Source organism: Lytechinus pictus, chromosome 13 (assembly GCF_037042905.1).
Source record: "Lytechinus pictus isolate F3 Inbred chromosome 13, Lp3.0, whole genome shotgun sequence".
NCBI lineage: Eukaryota > Metazoa > Echinodermata > Echinoidea > Temnopleuroida > Toxopneustidae > Lytechinus > Lytechinus pictus.
Window position 1 is genome coordinate 19,670,175 of NC_087257.1, and position 19,787 is coordinate 19,689,961.

Sequence of the window (19,787 nt, forward strand, 5' to 3'; positions counted from 1 at the left end):
AGTTTATGCAGATTTCCTGTATAAATTACGCTTAATTTAGTGTGTATACAGCGCGTGTATAAAAATTCCAATGCATATGCACGCTTTTGTCACAGTGCACCAAATTGACGCCTGTTACCATGGTTAGATACGCTATTTCATTCATGAGTCCGCTGTTTGACAAGTGGACTCATAAATTCAAAACAGTGGACTCATGAATAAAATAGCGTGGATAACCACAGCAACAGGCGTCAATTTGGCGAACTGTGACAAAAGCGCGCATCAGCATTGGACATTTTTTAATATATGCGGTAAAATAAGCGTAATTTATACAGGAAATCTGCATAAACCATGAACTTTAACGTGGATTTTCAAAACCACCTTTGTGAATTTGGGCCAATAAGGTGGATATGTGCACTGTGCAAATTGAATACCCTTTATTATTATCATTATCATTACAAGTCTGAACCCAAACATATACTCACTGTTTCAAAATTGAGCAAGGAGTCTATGGCTTTTTGTCTCATCTTGTTGTCCTTCAAGTTCATCTCTCGTCTGAATTTTGTTCTCCACTCGGTTACAGCAACAGTGACAACTGTTAATCAAATACAAATGTTGAGACTGTCATCCATTCTAAAAATGAATTGTTATCGCTAAACCCGATGCAGTATTGATAATATGCAAATTTACACATGTACTATAAAGGGGAAGTCAAGTTCACCCTGATGATAAAGAAGAAAATCAGAGAAAAGTTATGAATTTGAAAATTACTTTGTGCAACATATGTTGTGTGATATAAATGCAATCGTGTAACAAAAAATGAAAATGAATTTATTTGTGCGTGGACATCATCAGGGGCCCGTTTCTTAAAGGACTTGCAACTGTTTTAACTTTGCCTTTATGGAAACTACCATGGTAACAGGACTCAGCAGCCAATCATAATCAAGGTTTCCATGGTAGTTGCTGTAATGGCAAAGTTACAACAGTTGCAAGTCCTTTATGAAATGGGCCCCGGATGCATCATTCCATAATGCCATCTATCAGAATAATATTTCCATTTGCCAGGTTCCATAAGAAAATTCTTTGAATTTATTATTACATGATACTCGGAGGAGCTGCTTGCATATGATGTAGCAAATCAAAAACATTAAAAACTCAAACGTTATATTCATATTTATTAACATTAATATCTAATGAACCTGAATATAAAGACCATCTGTTAAATAGAAATTACTTTCCACGATTCCCTTGAGTGGTCTTTTAATAGAGGTTTCACTGTAACTTACTGATGAAGAATGTCATAGCCACAAAGACGATAAGACCAAACCATGCGTTGAAAGCACTGATAAAGTAGACCACCGCTATAACAATATCAGCAATGGTTGGTAGGATGTTGAAGACGATGTAGCTGTACATGTACGTCGTCAAAAAATAAAAATTAAAAACAACTTTCAAATGCAGTTGATGATATTCAAGAAGAACATCATAGCAATTCTCTTGGAGCAAAGGATTTCTCATCAAAGGCCCTGATATACAAACTATAACAAATAACATGTGAAACTGTAAAGACGACATTCAGGTATAATCCCATACATTCTTATCTGAGTCCAGTGCAAGTTGCATATGACCTTTAAAAGAATTGTGTCAATTGCTTATTAATTTGGTGATTCTAATATTTACATGAAAAATAATGGCAAAATAAGAATTTCCAAGGAAAAATATTATTTATCAGCACGACCCTTAACCCTAATTCTCCCGGGGGGGGGGGGCCATTATGGCCCCCACCCTCGACAATTTTCGCGATATATCTGCTGCGCAAAATTTTTTGACCTCGCCGCTCACTGAATTTTTACTTTCAAGTATCGCGCAAATTTTGAGACCAAATTTGTGATGCCCGGGTACGCGGTTACGACATTACGCAACATTATGTAAGTGCATGTCAGACCCAAAATTGCTCATAAACGTGATTTCATGTACAAATCCAATGCAAATTGTGTATTTGGCCAAAATTCATAAATGTATCATTATTTCTACTTTTAATGATTAAACTTAATTAATTTTGTCTTGTTTATGATTAGAATTAAGTCTGGAACGATTTCCATCGAAAAAACAATAAAAAACAAAAAGTAAAAAAACAAGAAAATACATAAGAAATTAAAAAAACAATAAAATACATAAGAAATCGGTCTTGGTACCAGAATTTTTTTCATTCACAATTGTTAGGAATGCTATACAGAATATTTTCACCAAAAAAAAGCATTCTAGGAGCTTTATTTAGTGAATCAGAGCAAAAAGTATGATTTCATGAATAAATTAGCATAATTAATTCATATAAAATAAAAATATATGAATTCAGTGAAATTTACCAATGCAACTGCGTAGATTACGTCATTCTCTACCATCATGCAAATTTTCGTTGTGATCGCGCAATCCACGGCTGAGATCTTAAGGGGGGGCCATAATGGCCCCCCCCCCCCCCGGGAATGACAAGAATCAAAATACCCCCGGAGATTGAGGGTTAAACCCAGACCTGCCAACCTCTGTGAATGAGAAACGGTATGCAGTCAGCCCCCAAAAATGTATTTTGAAATATTAGCCCCCCCCCCTCCCCCATGACCATTTACCTTGGTCTAGTGACCTGAAATTACATTTATCCAATTACCTATAATTGTGTAAATTTTCAAGAAATAGACTAGAGGCGTACACAGACAATTTTTATAAATAAAATGCAATTTCCCCCCAAAAAAAAAATTGTTTAAATTAAACAACTAAAAAAAAGTGTAGCACTATAGTTTGGTTGCAAAAATTTGACAATTACGGCAAAACCGTTACATGGTTGGCAGCTCCGCATACCTGAGTAAACTATTGATGCTTGTCGTTCCTCTGTCCATCATTCGAAGTACCTCACCAGTCTTTCTGTTCAGATGCCAACGTAATGACAAACTAACACACAAAAGATAAAATAAATATCACAATAATAAATAGAGCACAGAAACTATCCAACAACAAAAAAGCCTCCTGGGCCCCGTCTTACAAAGAGTTACGATTGATCAAATCAATCGTAACTCTATGGAAATCCATCAGTGTCATAATTTTTTCAACAGGAAATTTGCACAATGTCTTTTGTAAATAAAGAGTAGCACAGCAAATTTTCAAGAAAACATTGAATGCATGAATATACATCATAGTTAGAAAATATTTTGAACAAACATGCATAATAGATGTTGACGTTGCTGGCCGTCCATAGTTGTGATTGATCGGATCAATCGCAACTCTTTGTAAGACAGGGCCCAGATAACATTTGCAATTGGTGCTTTCCTTTTTTCCTTTGTTAAGCTATAAAATAGTTCAGGGGATACACAAGCTATACATGTGATCACCTAATGCTATTTTGCTTTAGAAAAAAACTGTCTTGCAGAAACAAATTACTTCTGAATTGCAGAGTGTAACCCTGGTGAATTTTGTGATAGAGGTGATAGTACCACCACAAAGTGAATTATCTAAGGACAATTTTAAAGATAGTTCTCTGGGGATTTAATCAAACCAATGTAGATTTTTTTTAAGGTTGAGGTGAACCATGTCAATTGGGTAACTCCATTTAAAAACTGAAATGAATTTTAGAGAGAAATCGAAATATGATAACATGAATTCTACAAACCACCAAAGTGCAATACAGTAAAATCAATTCATTTCAAAAAGAGAAATATATTTCCAAGCTCAAATTCTGCAATTTGTGCAACCTGATACTGATATACCATTTCCAGTATTCTAAATTTGTACAGATGATTTTGATATTCTTTAACTAGCACAAACAATCTCAATAAACCATTTAATAGTTTCAAGATTTTTATTTCCACTGGATTTTTGTTTACTGACTCAAAAATACAATAACTATTGTATACTATAAACTTAAAAGTCAATTAAAAAGCTGAGGGATGATTGCAGGGCTCAAATTAACCCAAGGCCACTCAAGGCCTGAAATGCCCTCAGAATGGCCTTCATGCCCTTCTAAATATTTGTAGACTTAAGGCCAAAATAAGTGCCCTTTTTGCATGAAGCATTGGTGTCTGGTGGTAATCCAGTGCATGTGTCCAATAGAAAAGTCTACCCCAAACTGTATGTGGTGCCAACTTGCCATTAGTCTGCTGTGTTAACCCTTCACTCGAGTTTAGGGTCTGAATGTGCAACCTACTCATGCCTTGTGTACTGAAGGCCCAAACAGCAAGTTTTGTATGTGCTAGTCTTGGTGTGGAGACACACTTGCTGATCAAAGTTTCAATCAGGGTCTGTGCCTGCAGACTAACTTGCCATGTAGCCCCACCTTAGCAGTATGGGATTAAAGAAAATTTGGCTCATAAGAAAAGGGTTTTGCATTGTGACACAAGCTTTAAAATGATTATATTGAATAGCTATACTCACTGGTGAAGATGTTCAAAGAGACGGACCATGATACCTTTTGTGGTGTACTGCTGCACTCGAATCCAAAGAAGTGATCTCATGTTACTCAGTAAACCCAAACTACCTACCAAGGACAACATAATGTAAACATACAAGAAATACATTCAATATTTCTACAATCAATAATCGAACTAACCTACATAGACAAGATATTAAAGGGAAAGGTATATTCAATAAAAGCAGAAAAATTGATTAAAATATTAATGAAGGTTTGATGAAAATTCATCAAAGAAAAACAGAGTTATGAATTTTAAAAGTTTTGATTTTAATAGTGAGCATCTCCTGCATAAAAGTACATGTATGTTGTGAAATGTAATTTCTTAATAAATTACGTAAACCCAGATCATCAAACTGCTATTAGTCTCATTCACAATATTTATCCATCGTTACATTAAGGAAATGTGAACAAAATGCATTAATGTATATGTGCAAATGAATAATGTAGAAATTTTAAAGGTCATATAAAAATCAAGGAAGATAAGAAATACTTTACCGAAACCACCTCCTTGAAGCAGCTTGCAGCCTACATAATACACAATGTATCTGACTGGAAACGTTGGATGGCCCGATAGAGCATCAACTGAGAATTAAAGGTATACGAAAGACAAAAGCTAAAAATAATAATGGTATTTATTCATCACAATCTCAAACAAGAAGTTACAAATTGCATTATATGCCTACATGAAGTACAATATAAATGATTGAATAATGCATTACATTGTTACAATAGCAAGGATTCTTAATTGTTGCAGTAATGTTTATACACTACATGTAGGTGGCCTATGAAAAAAATACATATTGCTATAGTTAAATATTAAAGAAGTAAATGTGTAAACAGAAGATAAACTTTGCAGAAGAAAAACTTGAAATAGAAAAGGTAAACAAGGAAAGGAAAGGGAGAGAGAGAGAGAGGAATCATGATAAAGAGGGGAGAGAGGAGTCAGGAGAAAGAGGGGAGAGAGCAACCGCGTAGCCAGGATTTGATTTTGGAGGGGGCGGTAAGTGCACGCGAAGCGCAGGGTGCAGGGAGGGGGGAGTTTTTCCCCTCCTGCGTGGAGCGCGAAGTTTTTGATATCTCATCAAATTCGAATCAAAAGAAGTCGTCTCTTGCGTCTCTAATACCTTTATCAACTCTAATTCATATGACTTGCTGTGATTAAAAACAAAACCTGTTTTCAAAAGAAAAGATGAGCGCCCCAAAAACGGGAAAAGATTGAGGAATTCAAAATAATTCCTCTTACCGCGCGAAGCGCAAAGCTAAGACGTTTTATAAAAATATATTGAGAACAGAAGTGGTATAAAATGCCTACCTTAGTCACATCAGATTTGATTGTAAAAACTTTAGCCACACTAGATTTCTTTAACTTGCAAAACAGAGTAGATGCGGGTATGTGCAGGGAGGAAATATTTCTTCCCGCGAATGGCATTGAAGCTCTTAATTTTAGGTCTCTGAAACTTTAACCTGCTCTAATTACGAAGAAAAATGTAGCTCAAAATGTGAACGGGATGATGCCCGGATGATGCAAGCTTGAAGAGGGACTTTTCCTTTCCCATGCACGCGAAGCACGGAAACTTTTGTGAGTTATTTTGGAAGAAAAAAATTTGTGTAATTTCGCTCACAATATTAAGCGCTTCCTTTTGTATGATTAAGAAACTTCTGTGATATTCAAAATTTCAAATCAATGGCGCAAAACAGGACAGGAGATGGATCTGCAGTGATATAAATTTAGAATAAAGTTTCATCGTACCAACGTTTGCATATAGCACGGCACAAAATCAATGCTCCCTCTTTGAGCAGATACTTTGCCAAAAAATTGCTTGCTGAAAAGCTGAAGAAATAGCATTTGGGGACTTTGGGGTCGAGTGACGGTATAAATGTTTACCCGCTCTGAACAGAAGGGCCGAAATTTTGTGTCAGTGCAATTTAAAAAATACTTCTCACACTCTTTACACCCATGTTTACTTTATAATTTCTGGCAAGAATGCGATTCCCATGGCCGGGAAGGGGAAAAACGGAGTAGAAAACAAAGGTGTGGGAAACAAAGGGGAAGGCAATTTTGATATTTTTCTCGCGTGGAGCGCGGAAGCAAAATTTTGTATGAAGAGAGAGAACATCTCGTTTAGGTTTTTATTCTTTTGACAAAAAAGAAAGAAAAAACAATAAAGCTATACCCTTCTTCCCTTTTCTCCCTTCGCTTTTTCTTTTTCTCCCTTTTCCCCTTCTTTTTTTTTCTTTTTGGGGGGCGACTGCCCCCACCGCCCCCCCTGGCTACGCGCCTGGGAGAGAGCAGAGCAAGCAACAGAAATAGAAACAAAAAGATATATCCAAATGTATAGGAAGATAAATAGGAGGCATGGAGACAAATGTGCAGACATTAGCTCATCAATATGCAGACAAAATACGGATATTGGTTCTCCTTGTTCAAACAAGCTGATTCAACACTGGGTGATTTCAAGTTTGAAGTTGACAATGACATTGGTGTTTTTGTAGAGAGTGATATAAAGCAGTTTGCCTAAAGATGACAGCCATGTTTTTATAGCCACTATGACACAGCTACTTTGAACAGTGCCATCTAAAGACTTAAAATCCATGTTTCTCATATGAAACATGCATTTTTATTCAGGATGCCATATTTAAATATCTACATGTAGTTCACTGAAAAGATGGATAATTTCCTTTCACCATTCATACCACACCATTTGCCGAGAAATAGAATATTTCTTAAATGTTTCCAGTCATTCTTGTTTTGCAGTAGAGATCAAATGACCATCATCTTTCTGATTGATGATGTGGAAGAGGTTCATCGTGGTGAAGGATTGAGTAGAAGAAATAACCAGGGCCCCGTTGTACAAAGAGTTACGATTGACCCGATCAATCCTAACTCTATGGAAATCCATCAGTGTCATAATTTTTTCTACAGGAAATTTGCAAAATGTCCTTTGTAATCAAAGAAGAACACCCCAAATTGTCAAGAAATCAATGAATTTATGGATATGCATTCATATCTAGAATTTTTTTTGAACAAACATGCATTTCGTATGTTGACTTTGCTGGCTTACCATAGTTACGATTGATTGGATCAATCGTAACTCTTTGTACAACGGGGCCCTGATGTCTCACGATGTATCAAACGTAGTTTCATTGTTTCATGAAAGGATAAATCAAAATAATCAAAGGTCTATGGCAGGAGATTCATACATTCTGAGTTAAATGCCCCTTTAAATGGAAGCTCAGGGTAATTTCGCCCCAAAATACTTGAAATAATAATTAATAATAATAATAATTGCACATTTATATTGCGCAATTTCTATATGAATATACTCAATTGCACATTACAATTTTAAATCATCACTTTATTCAATATTCAAAATCAAACAAAGGAACATAGGTGAATATACAATAAAAAGGAAATAAGCCCAGGTCATGAACTAATCAATTACATGCAGGGCAACATATGTAAATTACAAAGAAAACGAATCACAATATAAACAACAATAGAAAAAAAAAATCATACCAAAATATAAAAGTTCAAGTTTTGAGCAGAAAAAAATATATATCTCATAAGTTGTGTATAATGCTAGATAATAGATAACCTTTGAATTTAATTGTAGTTTCGGTATAATTATAAAGTTCAACGTAGAGTGGCAAGACATTGCATTAGGAGTATAAAGTGAGAGAGACAGAGATAAGAAAAGAATCTTTAAAGGAAACCAAAACAAAGGAAGAAAAGCGAATCCGTCGGAAAGAGTAAAATGAGAGGAACAATCCAGAGCAAGCCTCATTAGAATCGGCGACGAGATAAGCAAGCCGCGGAAGCCCGAAGAGTCCCGCCGCACTCCCCATGGGCACCCAAACCGGCGCGGCCAACACGCTCCGAAACCACAGACCCCGCCGACAACCCCCACCCGCTCCGCACACAAATCCTCGAATCCTCCCTACTATCCCTCAAATTGGGAAGAAAAGGAAAAATCCGAAAATCTGTGCACAAAAACAAATGGAGAGCAGCCCATAGAGTCAGCCATTACGAAGCACGTCCGCCAATCCGAGGACCCCCAGGGAGCACGACGGGACCCTCCAAATCTCCACATCTCGCCCATCCCACAACCGACCCCGACAAGACAAGCCCCAGACCGCCCCTCCCACTCCACCCCCCCCCCCCCCGACAGGACCCTCTCCCTCCCCGTGTTTTGGGTTCCTTTAAGTGAGCGGTAGCCGACACTCCCATTCAGGTTCTTCCTTGGCTTTGTATATCACAAAGGAAGAGACGATAGCGAGTTTGGATAATTCTCTGCTGAAGATTTTGGGAGAGATTGGCCTTTTGCAAAATGACAACAGTTCTTTTAACCTTGCAAAGTTGTCATTCGAAACAAAGCCGCGCGAACCAATTTCAACTGGAAGAAAAACAACTTTGACATTTTTTCTTTCGATGTCCGCGACCATTGGTGCGTATTTGTTACTTTTGTAGTTGTGTGCTTTGTCGATATTCGTTTCAAACGGAACAGACAATTCGAAAATTAGCATTTGGTTTCGTTGCTTAGAGACAATACAGAGATCGGGAATTAGGTCGGTTTGTGTGAACTCAACGGGAATAGTTGATTGTTGTGACGCCAGGTGTATCTACCTTGGTCTAGTGAAACATGACAATGGTTTAAAACATGGTGAAGAGTTTCACGATTGTTACATTTCGAACATTTCTCATTTGATCTTTTCCCCCATCTACTCAGGTTGACATTTGTATTGAGAGTGTCACAAGAGGCATTGAATAAGAATTTTGCAACCCGTTCTGGTAGATTGTAAGCAAAACTCTTCCAGTTTGTTTCGCTTCCCTCCAAAACTACTAGTATTACTACTAGTTATTAGTATTATTACCCCAACTATATTCGTGCTGCCTACAGGCGCTCTGGCATTCGAGGAATTTCTTCCTACCGGGTACCCATTCACCTCACCTGGGTTGAGTACAGCACAATGTGCGTAAATTTCTTGCTGAAAGAAAACACATCATGGCTGGGAATCGAACCCACACCCCTCAGATTGAAAGACCACCTGACCACGACGTCCCCACACAGAAAAAAAACAAGGAAAATCCTTATTTACTGTAATGTTGCAGCTTATCCAATGTTGCAAATCTGGGTGGTAGGTTGTGAAGAGTAACCCCCAAAATGAAAAATTAAATTTTTGCCTGAATTGCACTTTCATGAGAAGGAGAGAGGAAAATAATGGCTCTCACCTATATTCTTATTCAAGACAGGAACAAAGACATTGATGACCCTTCCAGCCACCAAGATGAGAAGACATAAGAGAACCCTGAGCTGCATCAGAAAGTTCCCTTTAGGCCAGACATAGGGCCACACGATACGCACTTTGGTCCATGCGTTAGCCCATGTTGAGGGGTTTCCAGCGTCATTAGCAGGTATTTCGTTGGTCTGATGAAGAGATAACATAAAAATAAGAAAGAAAAGAATAGAAAAGATAATACATGGAGCACTTCTGGCAGTCTCACTTGCACATTATGATTCACTATAGCAGTAGTATTGACTTTGACAACAACCAAGATTAATAAATTTTCACAAAAACACATTCATTTTTAATAAAATTTTAAGTTCACTGACCTCAAATGATCTGATTTTTTACCTTTGCCTAGTGACCTGAAATTTCATCTATTTCCCAATATTTCATAACGAACTGGTTGATTGTCAAAGTTTTTGACTCTGTGAATTTTATGTTTATTTCTTGATTTCAATGGTCCGCCAGTAAACTGGAAATTGCCCGGTGACCAGCAGAATGAATGCCCGAGTCTGGCAATTTCAGTTTTGTTGTCATTATTTTACAGACATTTTCTCTTTACAAAATCATTTACTTGGTGAAGTATAAAGCAAATAATATAATTCCAGCTCTCTTGGCGGTATGAACATACTTCAGGAAGCTACATGTACATCCAAACTGCCTCATATTCACGAACAGTAATTATTTGCTTTATATCATGGAATAATGGAACCCATAGGACAGGACAGAGGTACTTACTGGCTCTTGACCGTCCTCATTGATGATAAGCATGTAGCTCTTCTTGGGCAGCCCCGGAGCTCTAAGACCAAGAGCAAACAGACAGAACGTGATGACATAGCGTACCACCCAGAGGCCAAACATTGCCTGGTGAAACTCAGTCTCCAACTTCCACCAGTAGTGGGGACTTCCCCAGGAGACGAATGCCAGGTTCTCACTGAGGAATGCCAAAGACCAGAAGAACAGCAGGATGAATCCATGACCGCGTACCCTGCTGGCTAGGAACTTTGTACGTTCAATGGCTATGACAGGCAAGGAGACGATGTAGGAGGCTATGTAGAAACAGGTACCAAGCTCAATGTCACCGCTGAGAGGTTCGTGGAGGACGGCGTACATCACGATGCGGAGGATGTACTGGGTTATCATGGTGATGGTGAGGAAGAACTGGAGGCGAAACCAGAAAGGGTTGGTGCGGAATCGTTCCTCAACGTCCATGGCACGTTTCCAGAATACTAAAACCTACAAGAATGAGATCAATTTCAGAAATTCATAATCAATTTTAGTTGAGAGCCTACAATTAAAAACTGTGCCAACCTGTAGCAGCATTATCATCATTATTATTATTATCATTATCATTATCATTCTCATTATCATTATCATCATTATCATTATCATTATCATTATTATTAGAATCTCTACAATTTTGGAAATAAAACCAATACATCCTTTCATCTTCAAAAGGAGGGATGTGAGTGATTATAAATAGAAATAGCTTTAGAAACTGAAGAGTGTAGAAAAAATCTGAAATTGAAAGAGCTCCCACACTTTTGTCCAGCTGAAAGCTAAAATAGACGTTTCCAAGCTAAATTAAAGCTGATTTATCAAAAGCAAATATAGCTGAATTCAGCCCAAAAAATGAAACCTGACACCCCTGAAAATAGCAGAGTAGTCAGCCCAAAATTTTGCACCCTATCCTACATCTTACCTGGATCCCACCAAGTACAACAACAACAAAGAACATGATGGACGACACCAACGTCTCCATGAAGCATCTTGATAATCCATGGTCAACCCAGATGGGTACAAGGCTAGAATTTCCTGGACAAAAACTCGCTTCTGCCATTGTAGTGGATTAGTCTGGTATGACGTCGCTTTGAAGATCTGTCACAATCAAACCAAATAATGGTTTGGTAAAAAGCTTGGAACATGTACATAAACTTGTGTCAATAAATGCTAAACAAGTAAGCCTGGGGCTTGGTAGAAATAATGTTCTAAACTGTCTTTTCACAAAATGAATGTTTGTTAAATACATTGTCTTTTTTTTAATTGCAATGTTCATCTTCAACTTACATCTAAATATCTCATAAAATATTGAAAAGTATCACCATGTTTCACTGCCATGATTAAAAAGTCATGTGTCGATTGGTCTACATCAGGGGTTCTCAAACTACATTACGGCCCGCGGACCGGATCCGGCCCGCGAGACTCTGCTGGGGTTTTTTTAATCACTTTTAAGTCACAATATGAAACATAGCTCAATATGATTACATTGTGTATCCATGTAGCCCTATAACCGTAATAAAAGTAATGGCAGTCAAATTAATTTGACTTTTAAACAAAATTTAGTGGAGTCTTTTCTGTCTGTTCGATCTACTTTCTTATTAGATGACCAGCACTGTTCTCACCATGTTTGGATCTACATACAGGTGCCAAAGTGCATTTTCCACAATGAACATTTTAAAGAACTAACTCATGCCGAAGTACTTTGACAGGGGCCGCGGAACGGTTTTCAAAGTGGGGGGGGGAATGGCCATGCAAAAAATCACAATCATATGGTCATTTTTACGTTTTTGTACATGGTTTTGGGAAAAAGTGGGGGGCTGAAGCCCCCCCACCTGCTTCCGCGGCCCCTGCTTGACCAGTGAACATTTGCACCAGTGCCTTCGTCTGGCAATTACACCTTTTGTGCCAAGGTTCAAGCAACTTGTTGCTGACAGACTGTCACTTTTCCCATATTGAAAGTGACTAGGAGACTGACATCCTTGTTAGTCTACAACAGACATGCTCTATTATTCATTCTACTTTGACTACAAAAAAAATTGATACTTCAAGACATTATTATCTCCCCAATACCAGGTATGTATAGGTACAATCCAAGATTCCTTTAAACAAAGTACTTCAATTTTGTTATCATTTATATTGACTCTCGCTGTATTTTGAAATCTTTTCTAATTTTGCCTGTGTTCCATATGAAACTGTTATAAATTTGTTAGATTAAATGCTCCCAAAATAAGGGCCAGATTGCACAAGAGAGCATCTAGGACCCCGACCGCAAGGGTCATTGCGCTTCACGCACATTTTTTTTCTAAGTATCCACTTCACCCTGGCCCTTTCAGTTTTACTTGGAGTTTCATCTGGCCCTTCAAAGAAAAAGTTTGAGAACCCCCTGGTCTACATTATTTTCTCTCAATATTTGGGGCACACTTACTCGCAAGAATATATCTGAGAACCTTTCTAATCAACTGACAATATTGTGGAATTTATAAGAAATTCATGGTTAATTTCAAAGGGGAAATTCATCCTGACAAAAAGTTTATTTTGTGAAAATAGCAGAAAAAATATTAACTGGTGAAAGTTTGAGGAAATTCATCAAAGATTTGAAAAAGTTAAATATTTTACGAGAATGTTTGTATTTGTGACATACATATGAGGGCAGCTTCCCCATCTAATGTACATGTAGTAAAAAATCAATGAAATTTCATTTTCTCAAAAAATTGAAAATTGTTTTTATTGTATCTTCAGTATATGAACAAATTATTTCACATCTAGACCTAGGCCTACTCCTGAAATATTTTTTGCAGTCACCATGAACCACAGATGTTTGTGCATTTTATATCACATAAATATGGGGCAGCTGCTTGTACGATGTCACAAATAAAAAAATATTCTTGTAGATCTAGATCTAACTTTCTTAATCTTTGATGGATTTTCCTGTCAAACCTTCACCAATATATTTTTCCTGGTATTTTACAAAAAACATTTCTTCAGGATGAACTTCCCTTTGTTTCAATTAAATTAGGTGCGCAGACTTGGAAGATGGGGGTACTAGTGCACTGGTGATTTTAGCATATATTATCAATTATTTTGGCCATAAAAACATACAAATTGTACAATGTAAAAATACAATTTGAATAATAACATAAACAGCCATAATAGCCAAGACGACAGCATGCATATTGCCATATCTATGCGTGCTGTCGTCTTGGCGAAAAACAAAGAAAACAAGATGGTGACGTAAACATGATGGCAACTCGTTTTATGAATTCTTGCATAAAAATGAAATCAATATCGTAGATATGAAGTTATCTCATTTACATGATTAAGTAATTTAGGGCTAACTGTTAGATCTTTACACTGATAGATCTAGATCTTTTATCATTACAGACATTATGTCATTAGAAAATCTCAGAGTCAGAGTCACTGTCAAACTCAAGTGTCAGAGACAGAAGCGAAAGTTTCGGGTTTTTTCGCGGTCTACACGCACATGAATGGGACGCAATCCCTGGCTCCGTGGAGAGTAAACATACGTTAGTAAATGATTTTAATTTCTAACGTTAGGAGCCTCCTGGCTACCTCCCCCCTCCCCATTTCATTTTTACAGGGATCTGCTTGAGCTGTGCCCATGCCATATGCCATGGCCTGTTGGCCGTCCAACGGCCGCTTCGCCTTCACGCCGGCCGGCTGAGCCGGGCGATGGAGGCGTGAGCGTGAGCCATGTCGTTTGGCAAGACAAGAGCAAGAGAGGTGACTTATTTAATAATCATTAAAAGGCTAAGCCATTGGCTAAGACTTTCATGACTTTGGTAATTAAACGGACCAATGTATGTATCGTTAGTTTACCTTACCTATCTCTGAAAGGGAACTTACCGTAGATTATTGTGGCCCCTCGGCTCAGTCTCAGATGCAGGCGGGGATGCAGGCTCAGATTTTGATGAGTCACGGTACCGTACGCTGCCCAATGGTCGCTCAGTTTACGTATTTTCCTTTATGTTTCATTCAATTAGCTACGATATGCTTACTTCCATATGTCATCTGAAAGCGAAAATACTGAAAAATCGTTTCATAGGATAATAAGTATATGTCTTCAAAGCACCGCTGCGTAATTCGCCGTTTTTGGCACCCCTTGCGCCTGCCCAATCGCCGCTCACCATTGCCCTAACTATGCTCGCTTAGCGCGCGCATTCATACATGTAGTTTATAAGGCCTGATACTGTCTAACTCTTTTTTCTACCCTTTTTTCTTGCACTTCTGAGTGAGAAAGTGTGTAATTTTGTTGTGATTAAATGTATTGTTTACAAGTTTTATAGTACTATACACTGTATAAAATGTTTCTTTCGCCAAGTGCAATTATTTTTAGGGCCTCAAACTTTTTGTTAGTGATCTACGCCTATAAATTATATCGGTTTTTTTTATCCTCCAAACTTTATTCCGTATTTTTTATAAAATACATATTTTCAAAAAACCTTTCCCGACAAACTTTTAACTGATTTCAATTGTCTAATAATATGAATATGATTCTAATCCATTCATGAATTTTATGAGTATATTATTATTTATTTATTTATTTCGGAAATGAAAAGTATATGAAATTGGAACAATTAATGTAATACAACATTAACAGAGTATATAGATTGAGCACCCACTGGGTCAAATAAATTACTGTTGTCAATAAGGACCATGACCCTAACCAGTGCTATAATAAGGGTGCTTACAAAAAATCGGAAGCGGATAAAAGAGTCAGCATGAACAAAAATGTTTAAAGAACAATATATATAATATAATAACATGCTTGATATAGTTAAGTTAACTTAATAAACTTAAAATATCAATATTGATGAATTTACATTCTTATAAATAAAACGCTATAAAACTCTTTTAGCACATTCGCCATTCAAAGTAATCATTTTCGCCACTCATCCAACTTGAGTGCCCCCCCCCCCTTGTCGTCCCTTCCGCTCATCGCCCCCATATGCCATTGGCCATTGATTTCCATTATTATTATTTTTTTATTAGAAATAATTATTTGCATCCTCCTTCAGGTTCTAATTCAAATTTGTTGCTTTTACACTATCTTGATGACTCATTATTTATCAAGTATATATATTCGTGTATCCCACTTTTTTGTTTACTCTTTACTTTTTCTTGTCGTATTGATATTTTATGGGACTCTCACTGCATAATTCTTCGGAGCCTTCAACCAACAAGCTTTGCTTTTACTTTTAGCTCCCTCATTTCCACATCTCTCATTTTCTTTCTTTGTCATAATTTTAGAACCAATTACAAGAATACATTCTAGTACTTTTTTCTATTGTTATATTATGTACACATTTCATATTTTTACGATGTTTATTTATGCTTATATCTATGAAAACTTGTAGGCCTATTGTATAATATTATTGTTTGTATTGAATTGTTGATTTTTTGAAAATGTGAAATGTTGATGTGCATAAACCTTGAACCCTGAACACCGATAATATTTTTGGGGGGATTCCCTTATATTGACTTTCATTAAAAAAAAGCTCATCTTGAAAAACAACAATAAATATTTAATCACCTCGCTGGTTTAAGTTCATATTCGAACTTCCGTCAATAATAGGAGAGGGGAAAAGGCACTCAAGAAAATTCTATTTGTTCAAAATAAATTGGTCAATTTAAAAGTTCCGTTTTCAAACAAAACACAATTAAAAAAAGGAAATCTCTAGAAACATGACAAAGTTTTATCTATTCAAATCAATCAGGAAACTACTGACCGAGTTCAAAAAGCCTATATAGGCCCATTAGTGGGAGATTTTTTCTTATTTATTCATTTAAATTCTTTATTTTATTTAGATTTATAGATATGAATCAGATAGGCATGCATATAATGCGTATGGGCCTACCATAAAATATATGTATCATTAGGCTCATAAGTTATCACATATAGGCCTAATTACACATCTATTTCCATCATTCCAATTAAATTATCCCCAAATGTCATACTCTGAGTAAATAATATTGGTAATCATCAAAATATGAATACGCCACATAAAAAAACCAGTATTACGATCGATAATAGCCTAGAAGACATGCCAGCCTGCCAGGGGCCGCGGAACCGGGGGTGGGGCTTTACCCCAGAACAAAAAAAAACTATCCCTATATCTCTAAGTTGTTTGTACGTCGGTATTTAGTGATAAACATCGAAGTCTCATTTTTTAGCATTGATGACCCTACGATTCGTTATAGAGCAAGATAATTTCTGTAAAACTTTTTCCCAAACACTTTGGGCCGGGACAATGATTACAATTAAATCTCGAAATATTTCTGGTGAACAGTGACAAACTCTTTTGATCATCTTTCAACATTTCTGTAAACGTCAGCTTATCTGCCTGCTCCATGATAAATCGTTGACGACCGAGGGGCTTTTATTTGCCGTCACCCTCAGCTAAAGGGAGAAAGAGGGGGAGATAGAGAAGAAATCATAGGAGAAGTGAGAGAGGAAAATGTAAAAGAGTATAAAGAAGAAAAAATGGCCGCGTCGCAAAAAAGACAACGGAAGAGGTATCAATCAAGGTCGGAATAGGAAAATAATGAAATGAACAAAAAATATTAAGAGGAAGGAAAATAAAAGGAAGATAGAAGACAAGACGAAAATGAGAGTTGGGGGACCGACAAATACCTGTACCCTTCATTTAGAACAAAATAACTATTCAGCCTGCGCTTCGCACCCGCATTGCCCGTTAGTTTCATTATTCATGTCTTGTTTTCAAGTCATTCTCGGTTTGTAACATAAAACATCATTACAAAAGTGCTTAAAATGTCTCGTTTTTTTCTCTGAATCAGGGGCGGAAATCTCTCCCAAAAAGTAGGGGGGGGGCAAGGGGCTGGAAAATTTGACAAGCAAAAAATTATGAATTATGACCTGAAATAAATTCAGACATTCCTACATTGTTTACACTTAATTTTCATCTCATATTAAATTCACGAGTTGAATTAGTAGAGTAATCAGGCGTTACCATGGCAACATACCATTATCATGCATTCAAATGAACTTATATCCATGCAGAACACTCTGTTGTTTTCGATATTTAATTCAAACGAATTGGTCAAACCTATATAGATTTTGGCATTTTCATTGTCATTTTCCACCATTCATCTTTTCCCACCATAATGTTGATTTATGATGGCAATTCAATAAATGCCCCCAACGTCATTGGCCAAAGATCCGTCATTGACCTTAAATTACCTGTGACCGTGGCATGACCTGAAACTCACTATAGGATTTTCACTGACTCCCTTATTTCGAAGTTTCATGATAGCTATAAAAACCTGTAGGCCTATTTCAAACTTATGATTACATTTCACAAACTTATCCTGTTTTAAGATTTCAATGTTTACGACGCCGCCTGCGCGGCGCCGTCGGAAAAAGCGGCGCCCTGCATGTCTCTGCAGGCAATCAAGACAATTGTATTTTTCTGCGGGAAAGATAAGCCGTTACCATGGCAATGGATCTTTTGCAAATACTTTGATGACTTGATAGGCCTATATCTAGAAATTGAATTTGGAAGGCTTAAGAATGATAGATTGGACCATTTAAATTGACAGGGTAATGTGCCATATATATAGGCTCAATATAAAACATATTAATCAGTTGCCATGGCAACGGCGGAAGGAGGCATTTATGAAACTGGCAACAAGCGGATTCATGTTCAGCACCATCAAAATAGAGGAAATGACACAAAAAATCAGATTCTAAAGAAAAGTCTACTTGAAAAATGATGACAATTCCGTTTAGGCCCTATACTCTTACAATGATTATCATACACAATCAGGGTGAGCGGAGTTAGGGCAGGCTGCTATCTCAAGGTATGCCCTCGCTAATTCATTCACACAACAAATATTCATTCTAGAAAAATTTGTCATGACGACATATCAGGACCTCCCGCACCTACGACTCTCACATTTTCATTCATCATATAAAAATATAAAATTTTTCACTGTTTTTAGGAGTTTTTAAAGTGATTGAAAAAAAACGTAATTTGGTGCAGTTGCGGTACAGTTGATCAAAGTTCAAACAGTTATCGGGTTACTTTACATTTAAAGCAGTATTTCACGATGATTTATTAAGGGATTGATTTTATTTTTCCACACTTTGTTTTTTCATGTAATGGTCTCCTCTTGGGTGCTTAATTATGCGAGTATACTAAACAATAAGGAATTTGGGACGAATTTAAAATGATAATCATAATAAGCAGCGTGCGCATCGCGCTTGTGAGGGTGAGCGAGAATTGGGCAGCGTACGGTACCGTACTGGCGAACTGGAAAATTACGCAATAATCGCGACGATATCAGCTGTGATCGATCGCGATTACAGAAGAAAATAAGCTTTAGATGTTTTACTCGTTTTTGTGTCTTTTTTATTTTTGTATTTCTTCCTCAAATTATTTCGATTTAATGATATTGTAAATGGAAAAAATGTTCAGCTTGAGATTAAATGTGTTTGCGTTTTTATAATTCTTTCATAGAGATTTCTAGAACAAAGAAAGTAGCCCGGAAAGTAGATCATATTTGTTCTACTAACTATATTCTTTTTTTTTTTATTACAAATTGTTGAAGAAATGTGTACAAATTGATATTATATAAGTTTACTTTTTAATGATCAAGTTAAAGTGTTTAAGTATAAAGTCTGAATCAATTAAATCAATGATTTCATGTGATGCATTATTTTCACATGTATAACTATATTTTTACAATTGTCCCGGCAATTAGAGAAAATTATATTTGACATAAAAGAGGGGTGATCTTAGAAAGATTTTTAAATGGTTAAATTGCATGAAGATCATTATTCAGTTATGGCCCTGGGAATCCATCCATCTATTTACTCAGTTATCCATCCATATCCATTAATCTATCTGTCAATCCATCCATTCATCCATCAATCCATTTATTCATCCATCTACATTAGCCCATATACTCATTTAGCCATCCATCCATTCATTCATCTATCCCTTCATCCATCCGTTCATTTATCCATCCAGTTATTCATTCATCCATTCATCACTCCATTCATCCATCCAATCATCCATTATCCATCCATTTATTCATTCATCCATCCATTCATCCATCCATCCATGCATACATACATACATCTATATATTGACCCATATATTCAGTCCTTCATCCATCCATTCATTCACCTATCCCTTCATCCATCCGTTCATTCACCATCCATCCATATGATCATCCATTCATTCATTCCTCCATCTATCCCTTCATCCATCCGTCCATCCATCCATTCATCCATCCATCCATT

At 36.8% G+C, this 19,787-nt stretch overlaps 1 protein-coding gene across 1 annotated transcript in view; it reads right to left on the minus strand.

Annotated features, from left to right (window-relative positions):
* LOC129275111 (ATP-binding cassette sub-family B member 6-like) overlaps positions 1–14,665 on the minus strand; it is a 29,954-nt gene extending 15,289 nt beyond the window's left edge. The window contains exons 1-9 of the mRNA XM_064108178.1: positions 14,366–14,665; positions 11,424–11,599; positions 10,460–10,957; positions 9,666–9,861; positions 4,931–5,017; positions 4,399–4,501; positions 2,833–2,922; positions 1,266–1,387; positions 465–574 (exon numbers count right to left, since the gene is read on the minus strand). Coding sequence (XP_063964248.1) covers positions 465–574; positions 1,266–1,387; positions 2,833–2,922; positions 4,399–4,501; positions 4,931–5,017; positions 9,666–9,861; positions 10,460–10,957; positions 11,424–11,561 — 1,344 coding nt within the window. The 5' untranslated portion in view covers positions 11,562–11,599; positions 14,366–14,665. The remainder of the gene's footprint in view (positions 1–464; positions 575–1,265; positions 1,388–2,832; positions 2,923–4,398; positions 4,502–4,930; positions 5,018–9,665; positions 9,862–10,459; positions 10,958–11,423; positions 11,600–14,365) is intronic.
* Between the last annotated feature and the right edge of the window lie 5,122 nt (positions 14,666–19,787).